The 13,073-nt window shown below is 52.6% G+C and overlaps 1 protein-coding gene across 1 annotated transcript; it reads left to right on the top strand.

Moving 5' to 3' along the window:
- Positions 1 to 292: 292 nt before the first annotated feature.
- LOC115913776 (myosin light chain kinase, smooth muscle-like) lies at positions 293 to 5,569 on the top strand. Its single transcript, XM_030966003.1, has 10 exons — positions 293 to 373; positions 691 to 846; positions 1,179 to 1,269; positions 1,372 to 1,575; positions 2,187 to 2,410; positions 4,165 to 4,282; positions 4,361 to 4,513; positions 4,637 to 4,757; positions 5,067 to 5,157; positions 5,445 to 5,569. Exons 2-10 carry the CDS (start codon positions 831 to 833, stop codon positions 5,567 to 5,569), a joined length of 1,143 nt encoding a protein of 380 aa, XP_030821863.1. The 5' UTR covers positions 293 to 373; positions 691 to 830.
- Positions 5,570 to 13,073: the final 7,504 nt, after the last annotated feature.

Here is a 13,073-nt window from a genome sequence, read left to right as displayed (position 1 = left end):
CCTGCAGCCCCCCTGCCCTGGGGTTCCACAGCTCTGGTTTGCAGGCCTGTGGCCCTGCACGGTGCCAAAGGGGGCGTTGGGGACAGCATGTGGGGACAGGTCATGGGTGGTGGGGTTGTTTATCCCCCACGCCCGCCCGGAACCGCTGTGCTGGGAAGGAAAGGGAGGGGACAGCCAGGGCTGCTCCCAGCGCCAGAGTGGGAGGGATGCTCCCAGCTGTACCCCGAGATATCCCCATTTGTGTGGTTCCAGTTGGGGTTCCTCGACCTCCAGCATCGCCCCTCCCTCCATCCCCTCCCTCCCTCCCCAGCTTTTGTGGCTCTGCAGTGACTGGAAAGGGCAGCGAGCTGCAGGAGGGGCTGGACAGTGCCAGGTCAGTGCTGGGGCTCCCAGGCTGGGGTTTGGGTGTCACTGCCTGACACCCTTGGGTGTCACTGTCTGTCCCCCAAACCCTTCTGGGGACGGACGTGTAAGGAAGCAGCTCCTTTGCCCTACAAGTGAGGCTTTCCTGGGGATTTCCTGCCTGATGTAAGACAGCGCATGGGAAAAACAGCGGCTTGGAGCCTGCGAAGGGCTGTCCCCATCCAAAAAGGGGCTTTGCTTTAAAATCTGGCTTGGTCCTGTTGGGTCCATCCGGGGGGTGGGGAGTGTGGGTGCTGGTGGGGTGATGCTGGTGCTCTCCTGTGGCAGGGAGAAGGTGCAGAGCCCCAGGGAGCAGCTGGAGCAGAGACACGGCCATCACCTGTCCCAGGACCCCTGTCCCAGCCTGGGGGACACATCCAGTGTGTCCTGACTGTGCCAGCACCCTGTGAGGAGCCAGTGGCAGCACCATGTCCCAGGCAGGAGGTACAGCAGAGCCCCAGGGAACCCCAGCAATGGTGTGACCCCTGTCCATCCCCCCCATCAGCACCAATCCCCGTCCCATCCTGGCCCCATTTCTCTTGGATTTTTGATCCTAAAAGCACTTTTCACCCCAAACCTGACTTGCAGGGTGCTGGACTGCCCCAGGAGCTCCTGTCCCCATGTCCTCCCCAGGTGCCATCCACCCTGGGTGGGAAGGGTGGTTGGTCCCAGATGGAGCAGGGGGGACACAGAAATTATCACTGGAGGGGAAGACAGGCCCCAGCTCCCCAAATCAGGGGGAATCCCTGCATGGCCCACCTTAATCCATCCCCCAGGAGCTGAGGAGGCCTTTGAACACCGTGATGTGGTCATCAACAGCCAGGACAAGGTTTCAGATGTGTACACACAGCTGGAGAAGCTCGGGGAGTGAGTGAGGCTCCCGTGTCCCACCCCTGGGCATTGCCCTGGCTGTCCATGCACAGACCTGGTGCTGGTGGTGGCTCCTCCATCCCTCCTCCTCTATCCTAGGGGGAAATTTGGGACTGTGTACAGGCTGCAGGAGAAGGCCACGGGCAGGATCCGGGCTGGGAAATATTTCCGGGCACGCACGGCCAAGGAGAGGCAGGCGGCGCGTGCCGAGGTGGAGCTGATGAACCTCCTGCACCACCCATGCCTCGTGCAGTGCCTTGAGGCCTTCCAGGAGCCCACCCAGCTGGTGATGGTCATGGAGTAGTGAGTGAGGGGCTGGGGGCTGCCAGGGGGGGCACTGAAGGTGGGGAGGGGTCCCTGCACTGTGGGATGGATGGATGGATGGATGGAGAACCTGGAAACTCTGGAGTGGTGAGGTCCTCCCAGAGCACTGGGTTCTCTGCTGGGCTTCCTCTCCTTGGAGCTGGTAGATCCCAAAAGGGTTCCCAGTAGATCATTGTCCCTACAGTGGCAGGTGGGGATGGATGGATGGATGGATGGATGGATGGATGGATGGATGGATGGATGGATGGATGGATGGATGGATGGATGGAGAACCTGGAAACTCTGGAGTTAGGAGTGGTGAGGTCCTCCCAGGGCACTGGTTTCTCTGCTGAGCTTCCTCTCCTTGGAGCTGGTAGATCCCAAAGGGGTCCCCAGCACTCCATTGTCCCCAGTGCCAATTGTCCCCACAGTGGCAGGTGGGGAGGGGTCCCTGTGCCATGGGGTGCTGGTGGGATGGATGGGGAACCCTCAGCTCCTGGAGATAAGGGTGGAGAGATGCTCCTAGAGCACTGAGTCTGGGTTTTCTGCTGGGGCTTCCCCTCCTTGGGGCTGGTAGATCCCAAAGGGTCCCCAGCACTGTCTGTCCCCAGCGTGGCAGGTGGGGAGCTCTTTGAGCGCATTGTGGACGATGACTTTGAGCACACAGAGCCCAGCAGTGCCCGGTACATGCAGCAGATCCTGGAGGGGCTGCAGTTCATGCACGGCCAGGCCATCGTCCACCTGGACCTCAAACCCGAGAACATCGTCTGTGTCAGCCCCGGCAGCCACCGCGTCAAGATCATCGACTTCGGCCTGGCATGGAGGCTGAGTGAGCGTGGGAATCACAAAATCAGAGAGTTTTGGGGGTAGGACGGTCTGGATGGAGGGAGATGAGAGATCTCTGCAGCCAGGCCGTGGAACTTGGGGTTTATTGCAAAGGGCCTGGGTGCAGGGCCCTGCTGGGAGCTGCCAGGCACAGCTCAGAGCAGGCTGAGAGAAGAGAGGGGGAGAGAGGATGAGAGGGTGAGAGAGTAAAAGGCAAGAGGGTGACGTTTCCATTACAATACAATAAATTTTCCTCTGTGCTGAATATTCTAATTCTCACTAACCAATCTAGTACAAGATACAAATCCTATAGCATTTCCATACAGCCTATAAGAATCATTACCTTACCCTCCTGTGTTACATTTCAAACCCTAAAAACTCCTCTTTGGGCCCCTTCTGCCAAGCTGTAGGGTCTGCTCTGACCCTTGGGCCTGTCTGCAAGCAGAGGGTGTTGTTCCATCAAAAGGGGATCACCTTCAGCTGGCCACACCATTGTTTTCCAGTTGTTCAGTAACTGAGGGATCTCAAAGCTTGCTTTCATTTCAATCTCACTTATAGTTTCTACATTCTCAAAATCTTTTGCCAGACAATCATATTGATAAGGCTTTCCTGTTTCATCTTCCCCAACATTTGGGAAAGCTGCAAGAGGCAGGCCTCAGAGGCAGCAGAGTTATTCTAGCCAAGTGTTCATACACAGGGCATTGTTCTATTTGTCCTTACTTTTCTACATTTTACATCATTTTTCTGCTGACCTATCTCATGGCTACTGCTTAACTCTAATCACATTCTGCTGTCTCTGAGGCCTGCCTCTTGCAGCTTTCCCAAACCCCTCTGATTTTATGGATTCCCACAGGTGAGCACCAAGGGGCTCCTGGGGGTCCAGGGCAGGGACTGGCACTGCCACAGGGACACCCCTGGCCTGGCACAGCAGTGAGGAGCTCGGTGTCCTCCTGCTTGGGCCCTTCCTGACATCCACCAATGCTGTGTGTGTCCCCAGCCCTGCTGCAGAGGTGGAGACCCCCTGTGCCCATGGGTGGTGGCACAGAGAGGCTCTAGGAGAGCACCAAGAGCTGCAATAGCCCTGGAGGGTGGCAACTCCACTGTAGGAATGTGTCCCCTGTTGATGGGGTGACAAAACTGTCCTTTGTCTCCTTACAAAGGATAAAAGCTCAGAAGTTTCTTTTCTCAATTAGTGGAAAAGACACCTCATAGGACCTGGGGGACTTCACCTCAAACTTAAGGATGGCCAATTGGACAGGAGCCAAAAGGTCCCACTTGAACAATTTACTAGAAAAAGAAGAGAACAAAGGAACTAAATTGCTTTTGTGAGGTGTTTTACGAGGAGCAAGAACCTCTTGCACCTGGCTCAGTTTTTCTCTGTAAAGAATTTTGTTATTTTGCCTTTTTTAAAAACTTTTTTGTTTCCAACACTACCACAGAAGCCATCCTGCTGGATTTTATGCCTTCTAAGGTAGCTGAGCTATCTCAGGTGTGATAGAAATCTCCAAAAGCTTCTGAGACCTGGCTTGAGGAGACCATACATCACCCTACCTGGGCACAGGGGCTCCTCCACCTGGGCTGTGTTGGTGTGTCCTGTACCCCATGGAAGCCGCCTCGCATGCCAACTCCCGGCCACCTCGCCTGGCCCAACCCCATGACCCACGGCCTGGCCCTGGGGACCCAACTCCCCATGGAGATGCCAGCTGGGCCTCCTGGCCCCATGGAGATCCCAACTGGCCCTCTGTCTCCTCTCTGCAGCTCCAGACAGCCCTGTGAAGGTTCTCCACGGCACCCCTGAGTTCATGGCTCCAGAAGTGGTCGCCTTCGAGCCCGTGAGCTTCTCCACGGACATGTGGAGCGTTGGTGTCATCTGCTACATCCTGTGAGTGCCCTTGTGGGCAGGGCAGGCTGGGCTGCAGGGGGCTGAGCCCTCGCTGATGCCCTGGGCTCCCCTCTCCAGGCTGAGTGGGGAGTCACCCTTCCAGGGGGACACGGACATGGAGACCCTGAGCAACGTCACAGCTGCCCAGTGGGACTTTGAGGAGGAGACCTTCTCAGAGATCTCCCAGCAAGCCAAGGACTTCATCAGCCAGCTGCTGCAGAAAGAGCCCAGGTAGGGCCTGGGGGCTGCTCAGCTGGAGCTGGGCTGGGTTTTGGGGTGCTGAGGGGGTGGGTGAGGGAAAGTTCTGCCTGTTTGGTGGAGGAGCCCCCATGACCCCCCCTGTGTGTGCTGCAGCCGGCGGCTCCCCAGCGCAGGGGCTCTGCTGCACCCCTGGCTGCAGCAGCCCCAGCCCAGCAGCCCCAAGGTGCTGAACAAGGAGAGGATCAGGCAGTTCCTGGCACGGAGGAAGTGGCAGGTACCTGCTGGGGTCATGGGGACATTGGGGTGCCCCTGGTGGGGTCATGGGGACATGGGGGTGGCTCTGCCCAAGGGCTCAGTGCCCCTGGTGGGGACATGGGGACATGGAGGTGACTCTGCTGGAGGGCTCCCTGCCCCTGATGAGGTGATGGGGACAGGGGGTGGTGCTGCTGAAGGGCTCAGAGCCCTTGGTGAGGTGTGGGGACATGGGGGTGGCTCTGCTGGAGGGCTCCCTGCCCCTGGTGGGGACATAGGGACAGGGGGATGGCTCTACCCAAGGGCTCAGTGCCCTTTCTCCTCCCTCCAGAAAACAGGGAAAGCCCTGCTGGCTCTCAAGAGGCTGACCCTGCTGTCCCAGAGCCTGGAGGGGAAGGCATCAGAGGCTCAGGATGAGGAAGGTGATGGCCCCTGAGGCACCCCCAGCCCATTCTCTCTGCTTTGCCATCTCCACCTTGTGCTCCTGGGCAGCCTCCTCCTCTTTTTGCTCCACCCTGGGCGTCCCTAAACACCCAGGCATGGCCCCACTGTGCCATTTCTGCTCCAGGGCCTGAGGTTCTCTGCATCCCCATCCCTAGGGGGGTTTCTGATGCAGCCCTGGACGGGCTCATCCTGCTCTGTGTAACCCAGAGCTGATCCCCATGGGTGTCTCCTGCTCCTCACCATTCCCTCTGCCCATCTCCTGCAGGCCTGGAGAAGGAGCAGCCCTGCAGAGCTCTGCCCCAACGAGGTGCCAGCCCCTCAGATCTGCTGCCAGACCCGGAGGAAGAGGAGGAGGAGGATGGTGGGAGCGCTGCAGCCTCAGGGCAGTGACAGTGTGGCCCTGTCACCCCATCCTGGAGCACCTGGAGATGGGGATGGAGCCCCCCCACAGCTCCCAGGGTGGCCTGGCCAGCCTGGGGCACAGCCAGACCCTCCTGGGGTGAGCTCTGGTGTCCCTTGGTGCTGTCCCTGTCACCAATAAAGCACTGACAGTCTGCACTCCCTGTGCTGTTCCCATTTCCCCCAAACTCGCTGGCACAGGGAGGAAAGAGCTGCTCAAGCTGTGCCCACCCTTTGGGAGCTGGCATCAGCCTCTTGGCCACCTGGGCCACCAGCCTGGGCATCTCCAGCAGCCTGGGGTATTCCTTGCTCAGAAGAGAATTCCTTCCTTATCAGAGGGGTTGTTATCATTCCTGAGCTCACATGAGGCAGGATCAGCCTTGAGGCCTCTGCCCTGTCCATTTCTGGGCCAGCTCTGGGGCTGCTGGGGCTGGAAATGGCTGTGGGAGCTCCGGCCTTGGCCTGAGGAGGCAGAACTTGGTGTTTGGGAGCCCTGGGGAGGAGCCCAGGCGCACGCTGAGGGACACCCAGCTGGGACAGGGACTGGGCTGGGCTCCTGCTGGGCACTGGGGCAGCCACTGAGCCTCAGGGAGCCCTTGGGAAGGGTGGGGATGGAGCCTGGGCTGCAGGGGAAGGGGGGATAATTCCCAAAGTCAGGGGGGGATCGCCCTCAAAGTCAATGAGGGACTCCCAAATTCAGTGAGGGATCATTCTCAAATTCAATTAGGGATAATTCCCAAATTCAGTAAGGGATAATTCCCAAAGTCAAGGAGGGATTCCTAAATTCAGGGAGGGGTCACTCCCAAATTCAATGAGTGATCACTCCCAAATTCAGCAAGGGATCATTCCCAAGTTCAGTGAGGGATCATCCCCAAATTCAGTGAGGGATCATCCCCAAATTCAGTGAGCCCACCCTGCAGGGCTGTGCTGTGTTCTGGGCCCCACTGCAGCATGGACACACAGGGGAGAGTTTGATAAAAAATGAGAGGAAAACTGGAGTTCCTCACCCACGAGGAATGTCTGGGGAAGAGAAGGCTCAGAGGAACCTCCTCACCTCACCTGGAGGGAGGGTGGAACCAGGCTGTCCTCAGCAGTGCCCAAAGCCCACGGGCACCACCTGGAGCACCATCTGAACCTCAGGAAAACACTTTTGTTTAACTGCTGATGGAAATTAGGGAACATTTCTTCCCCCAAAGGGTTCTCCAGGCCTGACACAGCTGCCCAGGGCAGGGGTGAGGTTTAAAAGTGGATGTGGCACCTGGGGACAGGGGTCAGTGGTGGCCCTGGCAGCGCTGGGTGATCTCAGGGGGCTTTTCCAACCTCGATGTTTTTCACTGGCACAGCTTGCCCAGGGAGGTTGTGTGCTCTCCATCCTCGCAGACATTAAAACTCTGCCCAGGCACAGTCCTGGAGCAGAGATGGGCACCAGGTGCCCTCCAGAGGCTCCTTCCAGCATTAACCTCGCTGTGATTCCATGGAAACCTTTCTCCTCCTGCTGGATCAGGGCTGGGAGCTGCTCTCCTCCAGCCCCTGCTCGTGCCAGAGAGGCCTCCTGGAGGTGCCCTGGGTGGGGCAGAGCTGTGCCCAGCGCCAGGCTCCAGCTGTGCCCAGCGCCAGGCTCCAGCTGTGCCCAATAATGCACGGCTCCCACCCTTCCTCCTCCTCTGCCTGGGGCGGGGGCCAGGAGAAACTGCTCTTTTTATTAAACGGAACCAAATCCAAAACAAATGAATTCATTAAATTTATTAAACAGAAACTAATTATTAAACAGAACCAAATCCAAACCAGAATTAAATAAATTAATTAAAACAAACAGAATTAAATTAATTATTAAACAGAACCAAATCCAAACCAGAATTAAATTAATTAATTAAATTAATTAAACAGAATTAAATTAATTATTAAACAGACTCAAATCCAAAACAATTAAATTAATAAATTAAATAAACGAAACAGAATTAAATTAATTATTAAACAGAACCAAATCTGAAACAGTTTAGTTAATTAAATTAATTAAACAGAAATTAATTATTAAACAGAACCAAATCCAAACCAGAATTAAATTAATTAATTAAATTAAAGAGAATTAAATTAATTATTAAAGAGAACCAAATCCAAACCAGAATAAATTAATTAAAATAATTAATTAAACAGAATTAAATTAATTATTAAACAGAATCAAATCCAAAACAATTAAATTAATAAATTAAATTAATTAATTAAATTCCCTTTAATTATTAAACAGAACCAAATCCAAACCAGAATTAAATTAATTAATTAAACTGAATTAAATTAATTATTGAACAGAATCAAATGCACCCACTCCATGGGGGGACCCAGCTGAAAGGGACACCGAGCCTGGCAGCTGCTGCTGGAGCAGAGGTGACAAATCTGCTCTGGCCACTCTGCTGAACCCTCTGGGAGCTGGTGGCCACCACAGCAGGAGGATCCAGGCAGGATTTGGCATCCAAATGCCAATTTGGCATCCTGCAGCCTGCAGAGATGGCAGAGCAGCCCCAGTGCCTGCACCCTTGGGCTGCTGGGGAGGGCTTTGTCACCTCCCTGTCCCCTCCCTGTGGCGCAGACTCTCCAGCTGCCAGGGCCTTATCAGTGCCCAGGCCTTGGGCACTGATAAGTTTTGGATTTTTGTGGCCAAACCTGTTCCTGTTGCTGATGTCCTTGGCTGCTGGGTCCATGTGACCACTGGGGGGTGGCACCAGATTGTAACCTGGGCAGGTTTTGGTGCTCTTGTCTCTTGTTGGAAATGGAGGATGAAATTTAAGGAGGAAATTTATTTGGAAAGTTGGGTGTGGACCTGCTGCTGGTGAAAGGGGAGCCCTTTTGGAAATCCCCAATGTTCCCTGGAGAAAAGGGGGGTCAGGGGGGACCTGGTGGCTCTGCACAGCTCCTGACACGAGGGGAACAGGGACAGGAGGAGAGGGAACGGCCTCAGGCTGGCCCAGGGCAGGTTTAGGGTGGATATTGGGGAAATTTCTTTCCCCAAAGGATTTTCCAGCCCTGACCCAGCTGCCCAGGGTTTAAAATCCCTGTGCATGTGGCACTTGGGGACGTGGGTCAGTGGTGGCAGTGCTGGGGAATGGCTGGGCTTGGTCTCAGAGGGATTTTCCAACCTGAATGACTCCTCAAGGGAGAGACATCCTGGCAGAACTCACCTGCTTCCTCTTCCTCCCCTGTTCCCAGCAGGAGCTGTGGATTCCCTGCTCCTAGCTGGAGAAGAAACTCCTTAGAAACAAAGAAACAAACACAAATATTCCATGTTCTGCCCTCAGCATTTCCTGTGCCAGAGCAGCAGGGGGAGGCTCAGGAGCCCCTTTCCCACAGATCACATCCCAGATTTTTTTACCCTCCATCTATTCCATGTTTTCCTCATTACCCACATTCCAACCCCATCCCTGGGGAACAGGCTGAATGTGCTCAAGCTGCAGATGATAAGCAAACACCAAGTTGGGTATAATCAATCCCTTGATGAGCCATTTACCATGTGACATTACCAAAATATTTCTGGTTGGGAAAGATGTTTATCTTCCTCTGCTTTCCAAACTCCTCATAGCCCTGAAAATCCAAGTCCCAGGACTCCAGGCATGAACTTTTTCTCTCCTAACCTACATTTATACTGTAAAAATCTGATTTATCTACAGAAGAAACTTATTTACTGACAGAAGACACGTGTTCCCTCTCCTTCTGCTGCTTGCCATGGCTTCACACATTAAAATCTGTAATTCAGGAAGGAAAGGACAGTGAATTATACCTGGAACTCATTACAGCCACTGAGAAATTCAGCAGTGCTGAAAATAGAATTCTAATCTCAGGATCTCAGAGGCAAAGGAATTAAGAGCCTGTCCTTCCACCATGACAGACTCTTGGGCTGACCTTCACTTCAGCCACACAACCCCAGAAAATGTCCTCAAATCCCCAGGGATGCTCCATGGGGGTGGAAAGGATGAGTGATGTCACCTGGGGAATCTTGAGAAGGGGTCCCCACCTTATCTCAGGTAGTTCAGGTGCCCCCAGGTCCAGCTCTTTGAGGAACATGAGGTGGGGCCAGCTGTCCAAACACCTTCAATTTTCTGGAGCTTCATCCTTCAGTGCCAGGGGGATCAGACAACCTCAGGCTGCACAATCCAAACTGGGAATTCTTGGTTTGGATGAGGGAATATTGCCTGGGTAGCTCTAACACCAAGAAATAGGTTTGGGGTTTTTTTGTGGACCTGCAAATTCAGGGAAAAAACCACCCCATTCCTGCTTGTGCTTTCCAGGGAATTGAAATTAATTAGGAAAACAAACTAAAGTGTTTGAAATCACCTTTGATGTAAGAAATGTGGCCCTGGGCACTTAGTAAAGATGATTATTTGAATGTGCAGTTTCTAGAATGGTTTTTTAAAGACTTTTATCACAGGAATTGACCAGCCCTGGACTAATTGGAGTTGTCAGGTAAACACCCTCAATGTCCCAAACACCAGGAAAAAATGAAAGGAGAGAAAACATGGGACAATGAGGACAGGGTGGTGACAAGGGACCAGATCCTTGTCCTCATGGACAGGCTGAGGTGAGGGTGGCTCGATGGAGAGAGAAGCTGAGTGCTGGAGGAACATCAGGAGCGCCTGAGCTGGGATTCAATCACCTCCCAGCAAAGCTCCTCAGGTGAAGAGGACACCCAGGAGGATGTCCTCACTTCCCAAAGGTCCCAGCCAGCTTCTGAGGGGTCAGGAGGCTCTTGAAGGTCACAGGAGCTCAAGAACCATCACCCTGGAGAAGAGCAGTGAATCCCCTCATTCCCCACGGGCACTCTGGGTGGTTTCTCACCTCCGGAGACATCCCAGTGCCCAGGGATGGCATAAGGGATGGCAGGATGCCCCTCCAGAGACATCCCAGTGCCCAGGGATGGGATAAGGGATGGCAGGATGCTCCCCCAGCTCATCTCCTGCTGCCACTGGTGCAAGCACTGCTCTGCCCCAGCTGCACCAAACACCTCCAGCAGCCCAAATTCCAGCCTGGCTCCCTGTTCCCAGCTCGGTGGGGATCAGCAGGACCCAAACCCCTCACAGAACACCCACCCCGGCCAAGGACGTGTCACAGGAGGCTCTCCCAGCCCTGCCCCTCGCAGCCCTCCCTGCGGCCAGGAGATGGAACTGTTGGCCTGGCCCTGGTCCTGCTGGGGCTCCAGAGCTCCAGATCCTCAGAACCTTTTCCAGCCGAGGTCAGGGAGGTGCTGCCTGGATCTAAAATTCTAAAATTAAATCTAAAATCTAAAATGAAATAAAAATAAATGGTATCAAACAGTAATAAACCCCACAGCTCTGGGGTTTCATGGCCAGAGCAGCTGTGGCTGCCCCACCCTGCAAGTGTCCAAGGACAGGGCTTGGAGCAGCCTGGCCTGGTGGAAAATGTCCCTGCTTGTGGCAGGGGTGGCACTGGGTGCTGTTTAAGGCCCATTCCAAACCAAACCATTCCATGATCCTGGAGCTCCCAGACCTTGGAGTCCCCACAGCAGAGCCTGTCCCCAGTGTGGGATGGGTCCCACCCATGGTCCAGGGGACAATATTCACCCTGGACACACCTCTGGATGTCCCTGTGCCCACAGAGGACTGCAGGGCTGCCTTCCCTTAAAAACCTGGATCGGGAAATGAAATCTAAAATATTTAATGAGAAGCTGAATTTGTGACTGCAAAATTCAGCCTTGGGATATCAGAACAACCCCGGACACGGGTGACCCCAATTCTGGTGCTGCTGAGCTCTCCATGAGCCCTCTCCCAGCTCCCAAATCCCCAGGGATGATGGGGATGGGTGCCTGCTGTCCTGGTGTGTCCCCTGCCCGGAATTTGGGGTTGGCAGAACAGGCCGGGCGCGTTCACCCGGTCCCTGCGGCGCCGTGGGGACACCTGGGGACACCTGGGGACACCTGGCAGGTCCTGTGGTGCGGATGTGGCAGCTCTGGGGCTGGGCAGGGTTTGGGATCTGCCAGGGCTGTTGGGATCCCCTCTGGATCTGTCCCCGTCCCTCGGAATCCTTCGGCCTCTCCTCCAATCTCGGCGTTCAGCAAATTTCACCAAAACTCGGGGAATCCCACCCAGTCTCACCCAGCCCTGGTGAGTCTCACTGAGTAGCGCTAAATCTCATCAAATCTCACCAAATTTTGGTGAATCTCACCAAATCTCACCAAATCTCACCAAATCTCACCAAATCTCACAATTTTTTGTGAATCTCATCAAGTCTCACCAAATATCTCCAAATTATGGTGAATCTCACTGCACCTCACCAAATTTCGGTGAATCTCACCAAATCTCACCAAATTTTGATGAATCTCCTCTAAAGTCTTATCAAATCTCACCAAACTTTGGTGAATCTCACCAAATCTTGCCAAAACTCACCAAATTTTGGTGAATCTCACTGCATCTCACTGCACCTCACCAAATTTCGGTGAATCTCACCAAATCTCACCAAAGTTTGCTGAATCTCCTCAAAAGTCTTACCAAATCTCACCAAACTTTGGTGAATCTCACCAAATCTTGCCAAAATGCACCAAATTTTGGTGAATCTCACCGCATCACACCAAATTTTGATGAATCTCACTGAATCTCACCAAATTTTGGTGAATCTCCTCAAAAGTCTTACCAAAACTCACCAAATTTTGGTGAATCTCACCAAATCTCACCAAATCTCACCAAATTTTGCCGAATCTCACCAAATTTTGGTGACTCTCATCAAATCTCACCAAATCTCGCCGAATCCCACCAAATTTTTATGATTCTCACCAAATCTCACGAAATCTTGGAGAATCTCACCAAATTTTTATGAATCTCACCAAATCTCACCAAATTTTGCTGAATCTCATAAAATCTTACCAAATCTCTCCAAATTTTGGCGAATCTCATCAAGTCTCACTAAAGTTTTGTGAATTTCACCAAATCTCACAGAATCTTGCCAAACCTCACCAAATCTCCCCGAATCTTCCCAAATCTCGGTGTCTGTCCCCGAACCTCTCCAGATCCCAGCAGACCTGCTCTGTGCCATGCCCCGCTGCCCTGGCAGGGCTTGCAGCAGGATCCCAGGATGTGCCACAGGTCCAGGGGGTGAATCCGGTGCCACATCCCGATCCCAGGGCGCACTAAATTTATTGTTATTTAATTATAAATTAAAATTTATTATTAACTATAATAAAAATCTAAAATGAAATCAAAATTAATTGTATAAAACAGCAATAAATTACTATAGCATGACAGGAAAGTCAAACAAAAAGTGTAAATAAAAAATAAAAATAAATGGAAATTTTAAAATAAAATAAATAACAGAATGAAGTAAAATAGTTAAATAAAATGTAATGATATAATGCACACATAGAACATAAAAATTAAAGCAAAATTTGAATAGATAAGTAGAATGAAAGTGAATTTAAAAATAAGAATAGAATTAAATGAAATAAATTAGACAGGATAAAATAAAGGGAAAACAGGAATAAAAATAAAATAAAGTAAAA

This window comes from Camarhynchus parvulus, chromosome 27 (genome assembly GCF_901933205.1).
Source record: "Camarhynchus parvulus chromosome 27, STF_HiC, whole genome shotgun sequence".
NCBI lineage: Eukaryota > Metazoa > Chordata > Aves > Passeriformes > Thraupidae > Camarhynchus > Camarhynchus parvulus.
The sequence above is the reverse complement of the archived record's forward strand: the minus strand, read 5'-3'. Positions and strand labels throughout refer to the sequence as shown.